The sequence below is a fragment of the Dermacentor variabilis genome, chromosome 1 (assembly GCF_050947875.1).
Source record: "Dermacentor variabilis isolate Ectoservices chromosome 1, ASM5094787v1, whole genome shotgun sequence".
Classification (NCBI taxonomy): domain Eukaryota; kingdom Metazoa; phylum Arthropoda; class Arachnida; order Ixodida; family Ixodidae; genus Dermacentor; species Dermacentor variabilis.
Genome location: NC_134568.1, coordinates 83,319,971 through 83,333,282, shown reverse-complemented (window position 1 = coordinate 83,333,282; position 13,312 = coordinate 83,319,971). Strand labels below are relative to the sequence as shown.

General features: G+C 41.0%; 1 protein-coding gene across 2 annotated transcripts in view; it reads left to right on the top strand.

The window, feature by feature from the left end:
• The window catches only part of Sec24AB (Protein transport protein Sec24AB), a 152,044-nt gene extending 140,843 nt beyond the window's left edge, over nt 1-11,201 (top strand). For both annotated transcript variants that reach the window (XM_075690742.1, XM_075690734.1), the window contains 2 exons: nt 4,110-4,213; nt 9,279-11,201. In XM_075690742.1, the coding sequence (XP_075546857.1) occupies nt 4,110-4,213; nt 9,279-9,393 (219 nt within the window). In that variant the 3' untranslated portion in view covers nt 9,394-11,201. The remainder of the gene's footprint in view (nt 1-4,109; nt 4,214-9,278) is intronic.
• Nucleotides 11,202-13,312: the final 2,111 nt, after the last annotated feature.

Below are 13,312 nucleotides of genomic sequence, written 5' to 3'. Positions count from 1 at the left end.
CTCTTTATTTTGCGCTTCAAGTGGATTATATCACGACATATCCATGGACTGCGTTTTCTAGTTTTTCTTTGAACTCGTGGAACAAAGGCGTTTATACAATGCGTCACAATGGCTTTAAACTCGGTCCACACCACATCGATAGACGACTGCAGGTCAGAAATGAGGTCAAAAAAATTTTGATAATTGAAGGCAAGGTAGGTCATGATAGCTGCATCGTCTGCATCTTTGAACGAGAGCACTCGCTTTATAGGACCGAGCGTTCGTACAGGACTTGGGAATTGTAAAGAACAAAATATTATCTTATGGTCAGATAATCCTTCAAGGGGTTCAACGTGAACAGTATTCTCAAGGAAATGGTCACTAATAAACACAACATCTAAGAGTGAACTTGAGGTACCGACTACCCTGGTTGGGAAATCGACAATTTGTGTCAGGTTATATGCTAACTGTATATCTGATATGGTGTCAAGCGTAACATTTCCTGGAGTCATTGAGTTCCACCTTATGTCAGGCAAGTTAAAGTCTCCCGCCATTATTACTTTGCTGCCATATGAGATGTGTTGTTGCATGTATTCTGAGAGAGATTCCAAGAATAGAGGCTCAGCATCAGGCGGCTGATAAACTGCACCAATATGGAAGACATCATCTTTCAGACGGACGGTGCACCAAACAGCCTCGATGCCTGTAGCCTCGGGCATGACGCTGTAAGATATCCCTTGCCTAAACAGCAGTGCAACGCCCCCACCTCTTGTCTTTCTATCTTTGCGTACAATTGCATATTCCGGTGGCACAATTTCTTGGTTTAAAATGTTCGAGTGAAGCCATGTCTCTGTAACGACGGCGATATCGGGCTGGTAAGCAAGTAGAACAGCTTCTAGTTCGTGGAATTTGTTCACCAGGCTGCGCGCGTTTAAATTTATGATTGTAGCTGATTGCGGTTTTGAGCACTGCGCGTCCGCATGCTGATGTGTTCTTCGTTTTTTTTACAGTCTACGATATCGTTTGAATCGTTGTCCCAGGCGAAAAGACGGCCATCAATGCGGACTTTGTCATAGACTAGAAATACCTTTTCCTTGCGATCACGGTTTGCTTTAGTTTTTTGCCACAACTTCTTTCTTATTTCCCGGATAGGTCGTGAAAAATCTTCGCCGATTGAATAGCCGGACCCTTTTAGCCTAGAGCATCGTTTTAGAATAGTCACTTTGTCACGGTGATCAAGCAACTTCAGAATTATGGGTCTGCTTTTATCGTCTTCGTTGTTCGGCTTTCGGTTTCTGAGGCGATGGATTCTTTCAATGGCTGGGGTATTAAAGTCTAGCACTTCCCCGAAAACTTTCTTAGAAACTGTTTCGTGCAGAACTTCTGGGGTTTCGCCTTGTTCCTCTTTTACGCCATAAATGATGAGGTTAGATCGCCGACTTCTATTTTCCAGTTCATCGATTTTCTTTCGCGTGAAGGCAAGGTCACCTTCAAGATCACTTATCCTTTTCAGACAGTCGGAAACCTGTTTTTCAAGCCTTGTGATTTTTTCTAGCTTTTTATCAATGGCTTCTAACTTTGTCATAGTTTCAGCCTTGCCCATTTTTATTTCCTGTATGTCCTCGTATATAAGTTTTAGCTGATCTGCCACAGAGGGACCGGGGTTTGTCTCGATGTCACCACTAAGCAGGAGCAATGACCCCACATAGGTACCTATGCTACTAAACATTTCAATCAATGAGTGAATGGACCGTGGGCACGGCAGCAACAGCAAGAAAACGTTGTCACTGTGGTAGACGGGCTTATAATCTCACTTGTGATAAAGTTCGGGCCTCATAACAATTACCTTGCTATCAGTTGATAGAAATAGCTCATATTCGAAAATGTTCTGTATGCATCTCTCTCATATTCATATTTGAGAATGTTTGACTCGATTTGCAATGGGTTTTACTATTTCTTTAGAAGATATTTTATTCGCTGTGCATTTTACTAACCCCCTCCCTTCTGTTTTCTTTTTGAATAAAATAAACACTACCCCTTACTATTCAAACTGGATTAAGTTGCTTTTTATTTTTTAACATGCCTACTAGAGAGTGACACCATTGGGCGACATGATGTAGGGAGCCCGTCTTGACATAAAACAAAGTTCTGTGTTACTCAGGGAATATTGCAAATTGAGTTGGGGAGAACTTGGAAAAATCGGGGAATTCGGAAATGTCAACTTGGTAGACACCCTGTACCATCAGTAGCCCATTATCAATGGTTGCAAATTCATATTTTACCGCTTTCCGAGCACTTTTGGACAGCTTGTGCTATCTAATGGGTTGTAGAGAAACTATTTCTTCAGTTTAGCTTTTGTTTTACCTTTTTCATCTGTGCGGTGTTCTTTAAGGCACCTCCGGTGTCTGGGCACAGTTGGGTTGACGAGCGCTCGTAGTTCCCAAGGTAGTGTTGACATTGTGCACCACTCCTCCACAGAAATGTCACTTTTCTACTGATTCTGATTTATCTGCACATGAGTTTTTGGTTGGTGGCAGCAGCACTGACACAGAAGACAGCTTCAGTTTGTCAGATTTCAGCACTGAGTTTAACTTTCTTCTCTGACCTGCTTCATTCCTGCTGTGTGCCGACGTAAAGATATCCTGCATGTTCTAAAGTTCGCAGTTCTTAATAACGAGGTGTCAACATTTTTGGGGTGGGATCACTTGCCGGTGGCCACGCTGAGTTGTGCTTTGGATTTGAAGACTGCCAGGAGTCAACCTTGGCATCTTGCTAGGGCTAGTCACTAGGGCTAATGTTTTCTTGTATATCTCATAAAACGCTTTACATAGAAAGCTGGTCCTTTGTGTTGAAAATGTTTTAGAATTTTTTTTTTACATTCTTTTTGTGCAGAGCAACATGTTTTCATGGAATATTTTCTTTTCTGGTACAATATATTTAGGTAGATATTTATTTTTTTATATTATTTTTAATAAGCATGTTGTTTGTAACAAGTACTGTTGGAAAGGGGATTTCATTCTGTACAGTTTGATCTGTACACTGAGTATCAAGCATGCTCTGTGAGCAGCATGCCTGGCGTCATTTCGTCTGCTAAAGTCTATTTTCGCTGTATTGGTTAATGTGCTCTGTAATTACTAGCCCTATAAATTTGGCATTGACTGCATGAGTATCTACATATTTGGAACAAATTCGGTACAAGTTAAATTTCATTGCATTTGGCCTTTGAGGTTATCTTGAGCACCAAAAGATTTGGCTATGTTTAAAATATCTTGAAACGTACTGGTGCGCTTTGAAACTTCATTTGAGCATTAGATAATTAGAATGAATTTCGCATGCCCCATTGGTGTTGAAATAAAAGTGTTGGAACGAAATGTTTTTCACTCTGCTTTTAGTTCAGTTCCTCTGAAAAAAGTTCTGTTGCAGTTCTGCTCCAGAAAGAAAAAAAAAAATGTTCCATAGCAGTTCATAACAGTTTTGGTTGGCATGCAAAAATTTTATAAGCAAAGTACCAATAAATACATACTACTTATTTTTGTCAGTAAGTGAATTATAATTTCTGAGATCATGCTCAGAGCACTGAGCATGATTTCGGAAGCAGCACGTCATTGAGTGTATGCGCCAATATGCTAGACTACTATTCCGATAAAACGAATTTAGGCGGACATGAACGATACAACATCGATAACAAAGCATTGTACCTGTAGAAAACGAAACGATAACCTCTTCAGAGTGCAAGCCTTGGGTTTTGCTACGATGTGCTAGTGCACTGAGTGGCAGGCTTAGATTGCAGGAGTGCTCGACCAGCTATCACTCGCACTATCGCTGCCTGAGATACGTGCTTATGGGGAGGGAGCCCTGAGATATGCGCTAATTCTGATGTTGCCTGACGTCACTTGTTCCAGATTGCAGACCTAAAAAATATTTCGGTTTCACTCCGAAACAAAATAATAAATAAAGTTTCGGTTATGTTTTCGTTCCGGCCAAAAATATTGTTTTGTTTTTCGTTTTCGTTCTGTGCCAACACTGGTTGAAATAGCGGAAGTAATTCATACTGTACATTGCATGCACTGGCACATGCATTCTGCTTTAACCACCATCAGAAAAATACATTCTTGGCTTGTGTTTTGCAGAATGAGCTGCCCCAGTTGGCAACTGAAGAGTCGGAAAGGGTACGAAACTTCCTCTCTTGGACGCAGTCAAGACGGCCCTTCTACAGCCCACTCAGGGTGATCAGGTGTGTGCTCTTGGATACATCTGAGTTGTGTCGAGCTTAGCCTTGTCAACTGTTTCTTATTCTTTTGTATGTGTGTGTGTGTGTGTGTGTGTGTGTGTGTGTGTGTGTGTGTGTGTGTGTTTTAGGTGTGGTGTAGTGTTGACCTAATCAAATAGCTATTTTTTGTTCAGAGGAGAGTTGGAGATGTCTAGGTGAAACTTTTCAAATAGTAGACCTAATGTAGATATTAGAGAGCCCCCTAAAGATTATCTGGTAAAATTCTAAAGCCTGATTAATTTCAAGGAATATGTATTATTATTATTATTATTATTATTATTATTATTATTATTATTATTATTATTATTATTATTATTATTATTAACTTTTTTACAATACTGAAGGCTCAAAAATGTGGACCCTTCCAGGAGTTATACGAGCACTGGTGCAAAACAGTAGTGCATCACAAACCATGAACAATGTTAGAGAATACATTCTAGCACAACACTGAGTGCTCAATTAACATGACAACAAATGCTCCAAACAGATTATTACAGCTCTTGCAAAAAAGGCAGTAGTACAATAACAAAACAATAAATAGTACATTGAAAAGCACATACTTCAGTTAACATTTATGATTTATCGTAGAATGCTTGATTTTAAGCATTCCTTTGAGTTTCTCATGTCAACACAAATATTTTGATTTTTCATTTGCATATAGTTTTGCGCAAAACCAACTTTGAAAAGGTAAATGCAGTCACTGACTAATTTCCTATGGCCTGATTTTTTGGGCCTCTCCATTATATGGATGTATATGTGCATCACTTGTGGCATGTATCACAATTCTCCTACATGAGCTGGATTACTCCAAGAAACGGACATTATTTACATGAGAAATGAATATTGACTAATTAACAGAGGTTCACTGACTAGCTTTTAAACTGATTACAACACATATTGTAATTTATTAATTGTAGCCAGTGGCTTCGAAAGTCATATTCACTTGGAATGAATTCTGAGGGTGACGCCCATTTTGAGATATGCGATCTAATGTAGTGGTTGACCAGTAATTCTTCAGCTTCAATGTTAAAAATGTAGAACAGTGCATTTTTACCGCAAGATTGGCAGCGCTTATCTCAGATTTGAGGAGGGAACCTAGACCTGAGGAGGGAACGGAAGAAACTGGTACATAAGAAGCCGATTAATGAGTTAGCGGTAAGAGAGAAAATAGAAGAATTCCAGATCAAGCTACAGAACAGGTATTCGGCTTTAACTCCGGAAGAGGACCTTAGTGTTGAAGCAATGAACGACAATCTTGTGGGCATCATTAAGGAGTGCGCAATAGAAGTCGGTGGTAACGCCGTTAGACAGGAAACCAGTAAGCTATCGCAGGAGACGAAAGATCTGATCAAGAAACGCCAATGTATGAAAGCCTCTAACCCTACAGCTAGAATAGAACTGGCAGAACTTTCGAAGTTAATCAACAAGCGTAAGACAGCAGACATAAGGAAGTATAATATGGATAGAATTGAACATGCTCTCAGGAACGGAGGAAGCCTAAAAACAGTGAAGAAGAAACTAGGAATTGGCAAGAATCAGATGTATGCGTTAAGAGACAAAGCCGGCAATATCATTACTAATATGGATGAGATAGTTCAAGTGGCTGAGGAGTTCTATAGAGATTTATACAGTATCAGTGGCACCCACGACGATAATGGAAGAGAAAATAGTCTAGAGGAATTCGAAATCCCACAGGTAACGCCGGAAGAAGTAAAGAAAGCCTTGGGAGATATGCAAAGGGGGAAGGCTGCTGGGGAGGATCAGGTAACAACAGATTTGTTGAAGGATGGTGGACAGATTGTTCTAGAGAAACTGGCCACCCTGTATACGCAATGCCTCATGACCTCGAGTGTACCTGAATCTTGGAAGAACGCTAACATAATCCTAATCCATAAAAAAGGGGACGCCAAAGACTTGAAAAATTATAGACCAATCAGCTTACTGTCCGTTGCCTACAAACTATTTACTAAGGTAATCGCAAATAGAATCAGGAACACCTTAGACTTCTGTCAAGCAAAGGACCAGGCAGGATTCCGTAAAGGCTACTCAACAATAGATCATATTCACACTATCAATCAGGTGATAGAGAAATGTGCGGAATATAACCAGCCCTTATATATAGCTTTCATTGATTACGAGAAAGCGTTTGATTCTGTCGAAACCTCAGCAGTCATAGAGGCATTACGGAATCAGGGTGTAGACGAGCCGTATGTAAAAATACTGAAAGATATCTATAGCGGCTCCACAGCCACCGTAGTCCTCCATAAAGCAAGCAACAAAATCCCAATAAAGAAAGGCGTCAGGCAGGGAGATACGATATCTCCAATGCTATTCACAGCGTGTTTACAGGAGGTATTCAGAGACCTGGATTGGGAAGAATTGGGGATAAAAGTTAATGGAGAATACCTTAGTAACTTGCGATTCGCTGATGATATTGCCTTGCTTAGTAACTCAGGGGACCAATTGCAATGCATGCTCACTGACCTGGAGAGGCAAAGCAGAAGAGTGGGATTAAAAATTAATCTGCAGAAAACTAAAGTAATGCTTAACAGTCTCGGAAGAGAACAGCAATTTACAATAGGCAGCGAGGCACTGGAAGTCGTAAGGGAATACATCTACTTAGGGCAGGTAGTGACTGCGGATCCGGATCATGAGACGGAAATAATCAGAAGAGTAAGAATGGGCTGGGGTGCGTTTGGCAGGCATTCTCAGATCATGAACAGCAGGTTGCCATTATCCCTCAAGAGAAAAGTATATAATAGCTGTGTCTTACCAGTACTCACCTACGGGGCAGAAACCTGGAGGCTTACGAAAAGGGTTCTACTCAAATTGAGGACGACGCAACGAGCTATGAAAAGAAGAATGATAGGTGTAACGGTAAGGGATAAGAAAAGAGCAGATTGGGTGAGGGAACAAACGCGAGTTAATGACATCTTAGTTGAATTCAAGAAAAAGAAATGCGCACGGGCAGGACATGTAATGAGGAGGGAAGATAACCGATGGTCATTAAGGGTTACGGACTGGATCCCAAGGGAAGGGAAGCGTAGCAGGGGGTGGCAGAAAGTTAGGTGGGCGGATGAGATTAAGAAGTTTGCAGGCATGGCATGGCCACAATTAGTACATGACCGGGGTTGTTGGAGAAGTATGGGAGAGGCCTTTGCCCTGCAGTGGGCGTAACCAGGCTGATGATGATCTCAGATCTGTTCCTAGTTTCACAATTCATTGAAAGTGGATATGCCTTGTGAAATTACTGGCTTCAATTTGTATATTGTAGTATGTACACTAAAGTTATTAGTTTCAAAGGGTTGATTAGTGAAGTTTTGGTAATTATTCAATTATGCAGTTTGATTTCCAGTGTAAGTAATGTCTGCCTCTTCGAGTAATGCAGCTGAATAAGTAGATTTGCACCAGATGCCACAGGCGATGTTTTTAAATTATCTGAACTTTAAAAAAGAAAGCACCTGTATTATGGCAGCTGAATCTTTGGCAGTCATTACGAGAATATTTCATTCATAATGTTCACAAATATTTCTGCTTGTCTGCAGTGCAGATCATTGTTGTTGCGACTGTTAGAGCAGAGTGCCTGTTCACAGCATCCATGCAGAAGAGAGAAGTCTGCGAATCTTTAATAAACAGTCAACATATTGAATAGTCAAACAAATTTTAGTATTTTCCACAAAAATTTGGTATTTTTTGTGCTCACTGTAGTTCTTTAAGGGTGGCAGGTCTGAGATAAGTAGAGCACAACAATTAGTGCCTGTTTGACTGTGACAATAAATGCTCCAAATTATAACAGCTCTTAGACAAAAAAAAGGCAGTACCTTATTCAAACGCCCTCCACGTTTTCCATCAAAAAGTGCTTTTTTCTCTTCTTTGCATAATGATCACACCATAAATTTGCTGCCATGACATTGGAGACGCATGGTACGTTTAGGCGTCCGATACGGTGTCCAAAGCACCAGAACTGAGGCATTTTGCCATACCATAGCGCAAGATCAGAAATCTGGCGTGTGACAAAAGTAGGAGACGCACTGTACGATTCGGCGTCTGATACGGCGTAGGATTCGCAAAAATGGCAGCGACCATCAGGTGTTCCGATCCGGTGCTACGGATCGAAATCTTGCTGTGTTCCGGCACGTTGAACACCGTATCGAATGACGAATCGTACCATATGTCTTTTACTTTTGTTGCATGCCAAGCATCCAATCCGGCACTGTGGCACGGCAAAATGCCTCGGATTTGGCTGCTATTACGTCATGTCAGATGCCATATCAGTCACCAAATTATACCATGCTTCTGCTTTTTAGAGGTGGTCGTGAAAAAAAAAAAAGGATCGCGCAAAATTGTACTCCACATAATTAATACCACCCCAATTTTGCGCAATTCTTTCCAGAAAGAAGTGCATTTGTTATGTACAGTAGTATATACATAAAAAAAAGTTGCATTGCATATTATGACATTATTGTCTAACAAATCACTGCTCTGAAGCATACATAGGGGCAATGCGTTCCGTTGTGTAGTTGTTCAAGGAAAGTGTGAACTTGTTAGTTTGCTCTAAATGGCATTATCAATTCAGCATGATGATTTCAAGTTACCGAGGCTTGATTTACACATCAGGGTCGTCTAAGGTGACAAGGTTGTTTTTCAGGAGAAAAAGAAACCTTATTCTTATAATTTTGCAACGTAGTTGAAATTCTGGTATTTTATTTTGCCACATCACGTAAGTTGAGAAGTCAGTCATGTGGTACTTTGAAAAATGAAGAGATGAATTTCTGTTGAATCACTTCCAGAGCATCAATGTTTTCCTTAGTGTGAGGGGTCGCAAATGATACCCGTGTTCAATGTCTGGCTGCATTAGAAAATCCTTGCAGGGGCCTGTTGGTTTCCTCTTAGCTGACACTGCTTGATAGGTGCCTGCCAACAGTTTGTAAAGATGTGCTAGTTTTTGCTATTCATTTTTCTGCTAGTGGACGTATTGCTAGGCCTCCATTGTATGTTCACTGGCTTACGCCTTCTCATTGCTTCACAGGGAAGACAGCAAGGATCGGCACCTTTTTGTGCAGCACATGGTTGATGACCGAACGGAGTCAGCGCTTTCCTACTATGAATTCCTTCAACACTTGAAGCAGCAGCTAAGCAAATAGGAAGAAGACTGCTCATAGTTTTTCAGCTTTCTCCTTTTATTTTATTATTATTATTTTTGTTCTGTGGTTCTGCCTTTCTCAATTTTGTGTGGCTCTTGCTTGTCCGTTCCCGTGCAGCTGTTATTGCAGCAGAAACTTCATGGACACTTGAGGCGAGCCTACTATCACAGTCTGTGTCGGCGCCGATGCGCGTGATGTGTGCGTGCGCCTGTGTGCAACGAAACACCCTGCAATGCCAGAAGTGTGGTGCCACCGGAAAGAAGTATTCTCTCGTGATAAAGAGAGAGAGAGAGTGTGTGTAGGTGGAGCATAAGACTGTGTGCTTTATTTTTTTTTTTTTTTTGCTCCTTCCTTCTTACACTCTGCTTGTTTTATGGGCATGAAGAAGTTGTCTGCCGAGTTTACCTGTGGGTGTTCTTGCACTGCGAAAGCTGCTCTGTTGTTTACTTATTTTGTCATTTTAAGGGTTTATGTTTCCTGCCTTTTCCTGAAAATGTAATTTGCAGCTTCGTTTTTAAGATTCTTTTCTAGGTTGGAACTACATCTCTTTTTTCTCGTGTCGTCTTCTTAAAGAACAAGAAAAAGCTATTTTGAGAGTGGCTTTTTCTTCTTCTCACTTGAAGCTTATCTCAATTGCATAACTGTCAGCATTGCCTCTCCTGTCTATGGTATCTGTCTAGCCACATAACTAATTGGCTGATGTCTTTTGTAATTTCAGTTGAAACTGGGTTTGTCTTGTTTGGCATGTATCAAGACAAGAGGCTAACCTTTCTTGCTTCTGAAGTATGCCTTTGTGAGAGAAACTTTTGTTCCAGTGATTAAGAAGTCTACACAGTTTCCCTAAGGCTGTTAAAATGGACTCAGCTGCTTGCATTGTAGGTTCACTTAATTCATTTTGAACAACTCAACTAATGCTTCAGGATTGCGCACTGAAAATGTTCCTTTTTTTCGTATGAACTCTCCATTTTGTACATGTGGTTGTCTGCTTTTGTAGACCCCATTCTGTGCAGATGAAAAGTGTTTGGAGATGGCACTATTGGGGGCAGCCATGACGTTGTAATTTGCAGTTTGTATTTCTGTTTGTTCACAGTTTTCTTTTGTGCTTGTGGTTGGGGGCTCTTAAAAATTTGGGTGTTGCCATAGTGTTTGACTTTTTAACAAATTGCCATCTATGAATTGATTCAGTGATGTGCACTAGGAGTTGCGTGTATATAAACATAGGTATATATACATATTATAAGTGTGTCAAGAACAATTGTTTGCTGTTTTTTTTTCTTTTGGGTGTGATGCCGCTAGAACATTTTACTGCTTTGTGTAAAGACTTAGAAAAGAAAACAAATCTGCAACTGCTTTCCTAATGTTGCATGATATATGATAGCCAAATAAATTATGCCATCAGAGCAGTTCTTATTCATGGCGACATCTGGGAGAGCTGGTCCATTAAAAGCTTTTTTTTTTTATTTGAATGGGCCTAATGTTTTTTCTTGCATTGCTGAATGATATTGTGTGTGTACTGCTGTCCCAAGTGACAAATACCTGCTAGAAGCCTGACAACCAAGCACTTTGATATACATGCATGTATATTGTTGCTTTTGTCGCCTATTTGACAAGACCATCTTGTTGGTGCATCTTTGGTTAATGAATTTGCTGCGAGAAATGACCAGGTGATGGCTTTATGACTCTGTTAGCAAGAGCACTACTACAAAATGTTGAAGCTCCTGAACAAGTTCTGTTTGGCAACTATCATCAATATCGGTAAAGGTACATCCCTGCACACACCAAGAATTAAAAAGGTTTCCTGATGCTGTTTTACACTTTTCATTCATACTGATGACGAGGGCTTGGCAAATGATTTTTATGAAATTTCCTGGGTGCATGACCTCATGGGTAGGCACATTCAAACTACCAGCTGCGTGCCTATCATGTTTCTAATCCCGTTACTTCAAGGGGTTCTGAACCAGCCCTCGGGCTTGGCGAAGAAACACATTCCGTGGATAGCGTATACTGTGAGCATCTCAGCCAAATTTTGCAGTCATGCGTGGCGTGTGGAGCTTGCAAGCAGAGCTTGAAGTCTCCTTTCTCTCAAGCATTCTCTTTTCAACAGACGCCTGCTCCTCACTCTTTTCAGGGCGCTTTATTTTGTAGTATAGTGGATACCCTATACGGCGGCTGCTATTGGCCAATACCTGACATTGATCAAGAAGGGTGTTTGGATCAGTGTGCTTCTTCCTGCTGTTACTGTGTATATTGACACAGTTTAATAAACAGGCTAAAGTAAGTGAAAATCTGCGTTTCGAATTTCGATGGGAATTGCATACTTCCGGAAGTGTGACTATCGTACAAGCGCTGACTATTGTCTACTAAGGCATGGCCAGGTAGGAATCAAACTTGGCCACTTTGGCACCCCGCAGTGGCCACATACCATGGCCATTGCGAGGCACCGCGACGAGTGCTCTCGCTGAACTGCAGCTCGCTGAGGACAACAGCATGCTCCGATAGGCATCTGTGAGTACGGGACCTGTTCATCAGTTTTTCGAATTTCACATCCTCGAGGTGTGTCGTCATCATAGTCGAAGCTCACTACGTTAGGAATATAGTTCACTAATGTGGCTAGAATTCTTTCAACTCGAGTTCAGTGTGTGGCATCCATATATTAGTTGATGTGTGCACTGCTGGCGTACTCGCACGAGCGAGCATAAAGTTGAAAATGAGTTGAGCATGAAATTGATTGAAAATGCACAGAACGCTAAACAACCTGTGGCGTTTAGCATGTGCATGCTATCTTTCAGTTTTAACGTCACCGTCACTGTGTGGTTAACGTAAGACATGGCGGCAGTCGCGGCCGCCCGCATTGAACTGAATTTGGCATTGTTTTTTTATAAAATTAGCTTCTTTTGTTGCGAATGACCGTGTAAATGGCTTTTGCTTAGTCTCGGGCTGTTTTGACGACAAAGTGTTATGCATAATATTGCGGAGTTTCCCGAGTCGCTTCTCATGATGGTGCTGAGGATGATGATTTATTGGCATCGCTTTTGATACTGGGTGGAGACACATCGTCCCCTAGCCTGCTTCAGTTACTTGGGCATTTTATGAATGCTTTTCCTTCTAGTATTCTTGTGTACATCTCTTTGCTCTTTTCTGTCTACCTTGTACCGCCGCCTATGCCTGTAATGGATCTGGTCGTATCAGTCTCTTCTCTGCTTTTTTTTTTTTCATTCTAAATGTCTTTTGCTTATCTTTCAACTGCTGACCAGTTGATACTTTCGTCTACTTTAAATCCAAGCGCTTCTGGAAGTTGTACATTATGTACTGGTCTCGCTGGATGGATCCCTTCGCATTCCATTGGGATGTGCCGAGTGTTCTCCAGATTTTTGCTGCAGCATACTCATCATCTATTTGCGAATATTTGCTCTGGTATGTTTTTCTCCTTAAGCAACCAGCTCTAACCTCAAATAGCAGGGCACTTACCTTCATATTATCGTACAAATTTTCTCTTCTAATGTCTTTTTTCTCATACTTGTATATATGCATGGTCTTTTTAATTTCCATTCTTTGCATGCAATTTGCTGTCTCTGTTTATCTCTTTTTCTGATTACTCCTGGTTCTACACTTTCTGTTATCCTGTACTTGGTTGCCAACTTTCTTGACCTCGTCCTCCACTCTATGTCCACACTTTTTAAGTACATATACTTGTGCACTTTGCCGCCCATTTTTTTTTTTTAATCCATGTTCTTGAGTCTTCAAAACTAATTTTGCTTTGTGCTTCTCTTCAAATGAGGCCCAGCCCGTGACCCCTTGCACTGCCTCATTTGTGGTTTTGCAGTGGGCTCCCAAAGCCAACTGGCCCACTGATCGTTGGTTGATTTCCAAACCCAACAATATATCCGATTTTAGGCACAGAATGGCCTTTGTGAATGTC